Source organism: Caenorhabditis briggsae, assembly GCF_000004555.2.
Source record: "Caenorhabditis briggsae complete genome, chrIV, whole genome shotgun sequence".
NCBI lineage: Eukaryota > Metazoa > Nematoda > Chromadorea > Rhabditida > Rhabditidae > Caenorhabditis > Caenorhabditis briggsae.
Window position 1 is genome coordinate 5,800,269 of NC_013487.2, and position 9,851 is coordinate 5,810,119.

At 36.0% G+C, this 9,851-nt stretch overlaps 2 protein-coding genes and 1 non-coding gene across 3 annotated transcripts in view; 1 reads left to right on the top strand and 2 right to left on the bottom strand.

Annotated features, from left to right (window-relative positions):
* Window positions 1–3,837: 3,837 nt before the first annotated feature.
* CBG19965 lies at window positions 3,838–6,727 on the top strand (the record flags this gene model as incomplete). Its single annotated transcript, XM_002633856.1, has 6 exons — window positions 3,838–4,127; window positions 5,282–5,807; window positions 5,857–5,974; window positions 6,023–6,295; window positions 6,375–6,516; window positions 6,616–6,727. The coding sequence occupies 6 exons, from the start codon at window positions 3,838–3,840 to the stop codon at window positions 6,725–6,727; spliced, it is 1,461 nt and encodes a 486-aa protein (XP_002633902.1).
* Window positions 6,728–6,911: 184 nt separating this feature from the next.
* CBG28397 lies at window positions 6,912–6,983 on the bottom strand. Its single transcript has one exon. It is a non-coding gene (tRNA).
* A 424-nt stretch (window positions 6,984–7,407) lies between these two features.
* Window positions 7,408–9,851, bottom strand: part of CBG19964 — a gene marked incomplete at both ends in the record, with an annotated part of 3,609 nt that continues 1,165 nt past the window's right edge. The window contains 6 exons of the mRNA XM_002633855.1: window positions 7,408–7,509; window positions 7,586–7,818; window positions 7,946–8,222; window positions 8,336–8,576; window positions 8,805–9,111; window positions 9,155–9,304. Of these exons, the coding sequence (XP_002633901.1) occupies window positions 7,408–7,509; window positions 7,586–7,818; window positions 7,946–8,222; window positions 8,336–8,576; window positions 8,805–9,111; window positions 9,155–9,304 (1,310 nt within the window). The remainder of the gene's footprint in view (window positions 7,510–7,585; window positions 7,819–7,945; window positions 8,223–8,335; window positions 8,577–8,804; window positions 9,112–9,154; window positions 9,305–9,851) is intronic.

Sequence of the window (9,851 nt, forward strand, 5' to 3'; positions counted from 1 at the left end):
GGCCATGTGTTAATTTTTCCGGCCCGGCCATCTTTTCCACAAGTATGCTTTTTAGTATTATGTACTTGTAAAGTATTCTTTACAGTGTTAAACAGAAAGTATCAACTAAAACATATCGTTATTATAAACCGGTTAGTAACTTTTTTCGACATGATCAACAAAATGAAATATGATCGAAAAGTGACAGGAGGGTAATAAATCAGTCTGGTCACTTCCGTTGATTCGTCTTTTGGAAAGTCATGAAGTAGGATAGGAGATCCGTAAACATTAGTACTGATTTCGAGTCATCAGTTTTTTTTCAAGGCGTTGTATCATTGAAAACTGAAGCCGTGGATGGTATTCCCACGTCGAGGGTACGGTCGAAATGCTAGACTTTTGAGTAGGGTTTCCATTTGGGAGGGGGCTCCCCCCCGCGAATATTTACGTGAGGAAAATATTATCTTTTTTGTAGTTTTTTGATTTGAGAAACTCAGTTTTTCCTGGAAAATACGTGATTATCCTTAAAAATTTTATTAAAATTCACACGCATTTAATTGCGGTGGGCCGCAGGAGGCCGCGGGTGGGAGCCCCCGGGTGGGTAGCGGGTAGCCCGCTTCTTCACCCGCCCAAATGGAAACCCTACTTTTGAGAATATTGTGAAACACAAAAATAAAATAAAAAATTGTTGAAGTTACTTCGTCCAATGGGAGAATTCAAATAAAATTTAGATTTTGTTGTAAAAAATGCTCGAAATTTGTAGGTCTACTAAACAAAAATAGAGCTTCAATTTTGTAGTTGACAACTTTTTTGTACCAATTCACACAAAATGAGATATACCGATTGAAACCAACGAAGTGCCAAAAGTCCTGAAATAGTGTGACGACTAAACATGTTTGAAGTCTTTAAACTTACCGTATTTCCTCTAGTACACACTCAAACCGTCAACGTCGAGCTTAATTATTTCAGTACTTGTGAGAGATATTCAACTGATAAAATATTACTGATTTTATGATAAACATTTTATCAGTTGACAAAGTTTTGATACCTTTCCCATGAAACGAGATAATTGAGCTCAAATATGACGGGTTCGATGGGATTCTATGAAAGGAAACACGGTATTCTATACCAGAGACTATGTCAGAAATAATAATGGAATTCGGAAACTTAGATAAGGCAATCAAAAAACCAATAAATTTATTGTTTCCCTCCCTAAATTTTCCTCTGATTGTTCTATAAACAGTAGACTACAACAATTAATTAGCCTGCAACATTTTCGTCTCTCTCTCGTCTGAAAATTTTTACACTTATTCTTTTTCTTTTTGCCTTCTACTCAATGTTCGTGTTTTCTATTGTCCTCTTCTCCTATTCTTGTCATTTTGATTCTTATCATGTTCTCATGATCTTCTTCTTTCTTCTTTTTTCAATTGTTACTTATCATCATAAAACTTGTCAGTTCTTTTATCTAACTTTCAAAACCCATTTGAAAGAATAAAAAGAAGAATTTCTGTTCATCAAACAAATTTTCGAAAGAGAGAATCAGAATGAGTTTTATAGCTTTCTAGGAGACGCGAATCACAGATCAAGGACTCTGTAAAATGTTGAACTGAAGACTAAATTGGGAAATTTTATTTGGGATACCAAACTAAAAATAACAGAGATCGCTTTTCTGAAGTTTAAAAATTTTTAACATTTCTGAACGTTGTGAAATACTGACCAATATTTACGAGATCATTTTCACTTTTTTACTCCGGTAGAAAGAGCTAATCTTCGTGAAAGTGGGAGTACATGGAAAAATATACGTCTTGAAATCTTTTCTAGAAAAATCTTGAGGAGTCCGAACTTCGTAGGAATAATTAGGTTTGCTGCATCGCTGCCGACTGAGCTATACGGACGAAAACTTCGACTGCCGACGGAGAGACTAACAAGAAGTACTGTAGCGAACGGGATGAGTAAAATGTGTAAGCAGCGTTCACTGTACACTGCTGCGTAAAAATGCATACGGAAACTTGTAAAATGTTTGAATGCGAAAAAATATATGGGGTTCAACGATTCGCTGTTTCACAAAACTGTCAAACTCCCGACGCTCTGTTTTTCGTAATATGGCTCTTCATTTCACGTTATAATTATAATTCAGCATCCCTTCTTTTTTGAATGTTTTTTATTATTTACAAGACACTGTCAAATCAGGTTCTATAAAAATATTACAGTACAAATTTTTAGTTTGTACTTATTTTAAAACGAAAAGTACATGAAAAAAACAAGTGGTAACTGATCATTTGGAACTTCTGGGACTGTGGGTATTTCATCTTTAATCCAACATACTTTTTCTGTTTCCGAAAGTTATCATTTGGAAAAATATTTACTTTAGGTATTAGGTCAACGGTTCATTTTTTTGTGCAAGGAACACCTAAGAATTCCGAGTTCCAAGTTTAAAACTTCTATTTTCTTCTACGAATAACATCAACGTTCCAAGATCACCAAACCACACACAAATAGCGAGAATTCGCCTAATCAAAACTATTAACATTCAGATTCCTCTCATTTTGGTCATTCTCTCGTTGATATATTTTTCTTGACCACCACAGCTGTATCGGGATGATCTAAATTTCAATTTTCGAAAAAAAATTTTAAGGAAATTTTCATGAATTTTTCATGAGTTCAACTAACGTAGTCAAATTTCTATATGTTTCGAAAAGGTTTTGAAACATTAATTTTTTAAACCTATGTTTTCAGTAACCTAACTTTAATGGTTTGGAAATGAGACTTCCATACTGTATTGATAATTTAATTATAACTAATTCAATTTTTTCAAACAACCAAAAAAATTCTTCCCATATTTTGAACTCCCGCCGGATCACCTGACCCATTCCTTATTTCACCCTTCTGAAATTCCATTTAGTCACGTGGTGCAACACCTTTTCACCTAGTAATGTGTACAGTACTACATTCTTCTAGCCTAAAAGTCGTTATTCTGTTATCTGACCTTCTCGATATCTCCCCTCGTGGTCTTGATTTTATGTTCTTTCTGCTTGACTCCGCCCCCTGTTTTCGGACACACCACGCAGACAAAAGTGATACTTTAAAAGTGAGAAGAGGAAGGTATATATGCGTTATTACATGGGTTTTTTTGTGTAAAAGTTACTAAAATGTAAGATACGAATTAGGCTCCGCCCATTTTTCAGTGGTTACTTATTGATGTTCAAACTGTAATGGATATTTATTAAGCGGCATTCGAAAGTATTATTTTAAAAAACAATGGGTGGTAAGGCGTTTAAATTTCAGTTTCAAATGTTTTTTAATTTAATAATTTAGGATTAGTCTTGGCTAAATCTTGTACATATCTTAAGAAAAATTCAAAAATTAGTGAAACGTTTTTACTGTTTCCAAGATGTGTTAAATCAGAATTTTTTGTAAATTTTACAATGAGGATGTTGGATTCTTCTGTAATTAACTTTTTCTTTCTTCTGTAATTAATTTCTTCTGTAATTAACTTCTGTAATTAACTAATTTTGTTCTGTAATTAACTATTTTTTTTTCTTCTGTAATCAACTAATTTTGATTTAGCTCGTGAGCTACATTTTTGTCATTTTTGGAAAACACTGTAATTTGAATCTTCGTTGATACTGCACCTCTATACTTTGATTCCCATATTTTTTGAACTCACAAACCACCATTTTTTAAATATTCAAATTCGCTATTGTTTTTATTTTTCTCCTTCTTTGACTTCCCCATTTTTACTTCCGTCCTCTCTATTTCCCTATAAAACACTTCCGGAAATTTCACTGTCTCACAAAAATGACATATTTGATACTTTCTGAGCTCCCCAATGCTCCTATATCAACCAATAAGTTTTCAGCCATGGACCAACGTCACATCAATGAAAAAGGGATGTCGATCCTTGTAACCGCCCTGTTTATAGTCGGTGAAACCGCCGGCGGAGGCTTAATTGCTCTTCCAACGGCAATCGTGAGCACTGGTGCAGTTACTGGAGAATTTCTCCTTTTCCTCGCTGCTATTATATGCACGTATACTGGAACGTTGTTGGCTGAAAATTGGATAATCCTTCAAGAATTGTATCCTGAATACAGGGATCATTGTAGAAAGCCGTATCCAGCTATGGGACTTCGAGCCATTGGACCAAAGTTTGCGTGAGTATGGTGGGAAAGCAGCAAAGAAATTAGTCGAGAATCTTTCTACCACATTAATGAAAAAGTAAATCTTTTCACTTTTAAAGTGGAAAGTAACAGTTTTTTGTGTAAAATAGGTCATTATCGGCAAGAAAGTCAGTCAGATTTCAGAATTTCGGTCAACCTGCCCGAACCTTTGTTTTGAAATAAAACTTCCAAAAAATTCGAATGTCGAAAAAAAGAACTATGACCTGATTTTCTAAACAAGAATTTTCTAGGCCACCAAAGTTTATAAAAGATGAATAGTTTAACAGTCTACTGATGCGTTTCTAACATTTTCTGTAATTTACCATTGTAGTCTAACTTTCCCAATATGAATTTTCTAGGACACCATTGGAAATTGACCTAGCAAACATACAAGTTAAATTCAATTCTAGATCATATACTCTGGCGACCTAAGAAATTCATGTTGAGAGAGTTAGGTCCCCATGGGAAAAGAGCTAGAACTCACATTAGATATATTTTAGACCATTTCTAGGTCATAAACTTTTGTGGCCTCGAAAATTGAATTTTAGAAAGTTAGGCCGCTTTGACCCAATCTCATAAAAAATAATTTGAACATCCTTCGCAAAAATGAGTACGTTAGAGCACATTTGCGTTTCTTTATGAAGTCTTCAGGCCCTATTATGTATAATCACCCAGTAAGTTAGTAATATCGTATGTTCCAATCAAGTACATACATGATATTGTTGAAACTGCAAACATTTTTCCATACCTTGAAACATGTAACATGTCATTTTGTTGTCCCAAGAAATCTCCATTACAGGGGCTCTTTATTTTTTCATGCAGTTTTTCGGTATATTTATACAAAAAAGGGTTATTTCCTGCTCAAAATTCATGTTATCAATTTCATAAAGTGCTTCAACGATAGACCTATTAATTTTTTTCTGAAAATGTGCAAAAAACATGAGTTTCAATCACCCAATTTTTTTTCATTTCCAAGCCCTCTCGGATGATCTTTTTATAAGAGACGCTCGACTACTACAGATTTTACGATATGGTTTTTTCTCGCTGTTTCAAACTGTTGTCAAATCTCAAAACTATTTTGCTTATGTCAATCCCACTTGCTCTCAATTAACACTTACTTGATTTCATTCAAAAGCTCAATATTTCAGTCATTTCGTCTCCGCCATCCTCCAAGTGACTCAATTCGGAACTGCTGTTGTTTTCGTGCTCCTCGCTGCCAAAAACGGAGAAAACATGCTCCACGCAAACTTTGGAACTCATGTCAGCTTCTGTTACATGATTCTTATCGTCGGACTTCTCGTCTTCCCATTTACTCTTCCTAAATCCCCCAAAGATTTCTGGTACGCTGTAGTCGCTGCTATGATATCAACTACAGTATCCGTAGTTTTAATTATCATCGGATCAGTGAAAGACTACGAAGTTTGCAATAAGGACGTCTTCTATCCACCATTCAATCTTCCAAAAACATTAATGTCTTTTGGTACAATCATGTTCTCTTATGGAGGTCATTGTGCATTCCCAACTATTCAACATGACATGAAAAAGCCACATCATTTCTCCAGAAGTGTCATTATTGCATTCATCATCATCTTCATATTCTATTTGCCAGTTTCAATGAGCGGATATTTTGTCTATGGAAGTTCCTTGACAGATTCAATTATTCCTTCTATTCAGGTTTGTGTTGGAAATCATTTAGCTCAATTTATAATCCATTAATTTTTAGAATATCAACATTCAAACTACCGTAAATCTCTTAATCAGTCTTCACGTCTCTCTGGCTCTCACTATCACCTTCAATCCATTGAATCAGGAATTCGAAGAGGTTTTGAATATGTCTCATGGTAAGGATCCAAAAAATGGAACCCTGAAATCCAAATTCAATTTTTGAGACTTTGGCTGGCAACGAATTGTGTCCCGTGCCCTTGTTATGATCTCTGTTGTCTTCGTTGCCGAATCGGTTCCAAATTTCGGAGTGCTTTTGGATCTTGTCGGAGGTTCTACAATCACTTTGATGGCTTTGGTGCTTCCAATTCTGTTCAATTTATCACTAACCACAATTCGTAAAAAGAGGGAAAATAAGGAGGAAGAGGAGAACATCTCATTTAAGGAGATTTTCCAAAACTCGGATAAAATCAAATTATTGGCGAATATTTTGATTTTGGGTGAGTTTCTGTTTCACATACATTAGTTCCAGTTGAATGGCTTACGTTATTGCTCTTTTCGAAACTATATCTATTTCAGTATTCGCAACACTGGGCGGAGTGGCTGCTACCGTATCCGCAATGCAGACAATGCTCCAAAGTGAATTCAGTGCTCCGTGCTACGCGAAACTTTGGAGTGAAGAAGCACAACTTTTGGAACAACAAAGACAGATGACTTTTGAGTAAGTTACAGTTTTCACTGTTTCGAAATTGTCTGTTAAATTCTGGGTTACTTTTAGAAATTTAATCCGCTGTCTTCAGTTCGATAAATATATTTCCAGACACGGTAAAATCGCGTGCTGTGGAATGTTCCGGAACATCTCTGCGATGGGATCCGAGATTTGTCTCAATGCCGCATCGTTAGTCAAAGTTGGAGCTGAATCTCATGGATAAAAATGAAAAATCTACAACTGCTATGTAGATATTCTTTAAATCACTTCAGGTCGACTACGAACAATTAGGGTTTTCTTCATTTGTTAAACGGGTTTCTTTAAATTTAAAAATTGTATAATACATTAATAATTTTGATTTTGAATTCTGAATTTTTTTAACAAAAAGAAAACAGAGGAAAAACGTTTGACCACTGAGCGGATCGAACGCCCAACCTTTCGATCTGGAGTCGAACGCGCTACCATTGCGCCAAGCAGTCACGTTTTGAATTTCGGTCAGAGAGCATACAAACCAAAAGTGCAGAGAGGAAAACAGAGAGAAAGGCAAAGTAGGGGGAAAAGGTGTGGTTTGTGGCTTGTTTAGTTGAACAAGTTAGTTTTTACTGTTTTTTAAAGTTTTCAAAGACTTTTGCGAAACTTTTTTTTTGTTAAAAAGCTTCCAAATCCTGGCTATAATAACTGTTGCTTTGCACGACTTGATTGGGATTACAAAAACAAAAAAATTGTTGAAAATCAGTGAAAGTCGATTTGAACCCCTTCAAAGAAAATAGTTGAGGTTACGGTAGTTTTCGTTCAGGGACCTTTGGCCGCAAAGTTTGTCTTGTCCATGGCACCTATTTTTCATACCTGTGACTTGCACACAATCTATTAAGCTCATTATTGAAAACTTTATTTTTCATTAAATCATTTATACACAATAGTGACTAAAGAATTGGCTTGAATCGTCAAATCATAGATGACATTTGGTGCCAAGACATCACTTACTGCTACCTCGAAATCGAGTACCTGAAATTTTCTGTTTCAATTAACAATTTTTAAAGTTTGAGAAATAAAAAGTGCGTTGCGCTTTTCGAACTCTGACCTCATTCTTATTCAACAAAACCACCGTTTTGGTACCATCTGCATTCAGGAAGGAGAGACCCTCCACATCAACAGATTTCTCGATAATAGTAGTTTGAATCCGAGTACTTCCTGGCTTGATAAACTTGCTGAATTGAGCCATAACATGCCAAATCGGTTGTTTGTAGTATTCTTGAGCAGTAGCATTTACGATGAGAGTTGCATCGACAAAGTTTTTGACAAGGTTTGGACCGCCTGGAAAAAAGATTACAGTTTCAAATAAGACTTTTTCCGTAGAATTAATAACAATTTTTGCTGCGTTTACATCAGTAAACTGAATTAGGAGAAATTAGTTTCGTTTTGACTTTCCAACCCAATTCACCTTGCAAATCGAGCATATAATTCCAGTCGACCCATCCTGCAACCCAGTTTCCAATGTCTTTAATCAGATCATTTGCATATTGCTCAGCTCTAGACCATGATCCTAACTTCGGTCCCAAGGCTGGCTCGTATCCAGCGCATGCTTCAGTGGCCAATATGAAGTAATCCGGATAGAGATTATGGGTTTCTGTGACTACGGTAGCGGGATCTATGAAATCTTCATACCAATGGAGCGCGATTCCATTGACGTATTGTGCAGCCATGGGATCGGAGAGGATCTGTGGAAATTTGGATAATTTTAATGTTTCACGACATTTTCAAAGCGATTCTAAAAACTGGAAAAGAAATACCAGGTTCCACCTAATACCAAATAACGCAAAAAAAAACTCACAACTTTCGGCCAATGCGGCAAATTGATTCTCTGATCATCATTAATCATAATTTTCATATTCTTGGTGACTGGATTGGCAGCCAATGCTGGTCCCAATAGTTTCTTGATAAAATTACGCTCCATTGAAGCATCAAAGTACAAAGTTTGCCACTTCCAGAACGGATCGATTCCCGTAGTTGGCTCATTTTGAGGCGTCAGAGACCAGAAGTCAATTCCTTGGGCGTGATAGGCTTCGAAGAATCTGAAATGTTTTTTTTTCTGTTTCAATTTGAAAGTTATTGGTTTCGAACAGGTGCTCTAGAGTGATCTTTCTCTAGTGAGTTTACTAGGTCAGCTAGTATAAATTTCTCCAAATAATTATCATAAACCTTCAAAAAATATTAGAAGGAATTTAAGACATTGCATTCGCCTAGAAAGCTAATCTTTGGAAAGTCAGATTTTATCAATAGTTTCTAACACTGATTCTTACTTGACAAAATACTGTGCCCATGTCTGATAATATTTTCCATTTTGATCTCCAATCAATTCTCCTGCTCCAATCATCCGTCCCGACGTCTTCATCCACGCAGGCGAGCTCCATGGCGTTGCGAACAGCTTCAATTTCCCGTTCGAAACTGCCATTGCCTTCTTGATGAATGGAATCTTATACTGGAAATCTTCCATAGTCAAGTTAAATTTCGTGAGCTGAAAATCAAATGCAACATCGTCATAACTGTATTCATGGGTTGAAAAATCGCAAGAAGCCATTGGAACTCTTCCAAAGACGTAGCCAAGACCTGCAAATAATACTTTTGAAAACCCAAAAATGATGAGGCCTACCGTCATCAGAAAAATACTGCTGAATAATTTGATCCTGCATCGCTTGTGGCAAAGTCAGCATGTTGATTCCAGCTGCATCAGTAAAGGCAGCACCAAATCCCATGATTTGTTGGTAGGTTTGAGTTCCATTGACGTAGACTTTCGTTTTCGCTGAAATCGTAGAGCCATGAACCATGTACCAAAAATGTATTATGAGTATGCAATTTTGAAATGAAGTAGAAACAGTTAGTTTACTTTTTCTGTGACGACTTTTTATAGTTTTTCCAAAAATTTTGCAACTCGAGATGATGTATTTTTACTATTTCAGTCAACTTATATATTTCAAAAAAGTTCGGAATAATTAGTTCGCAAAACCAGCACCAATAATACGGAATCGTAAAATTACCATTGCAATTGGAATTGTTCATGTAAATGGGAAATAGAAGCGAACGCCCAAAAAAAGAGATATGACATTTCCTTTGTTTCCGTTGGTAGGTAACAATGATTCAACAGGATTTTGACAATGCGACACAATAAAATTCCTTTTTGACAGAATAAGATTCCCACTTAAAATCATAGTTGCAAACGGGCCGGCCCGGCCAGATGGCGGTCCGGCAGATAACTCGGCTTCAGAACAAGATATTTCGACGGATTTGATATCAAATGATAGATCTCGACGAGGTCCATCTTAACTGTACCATACGGGCCGGCTTCAGGT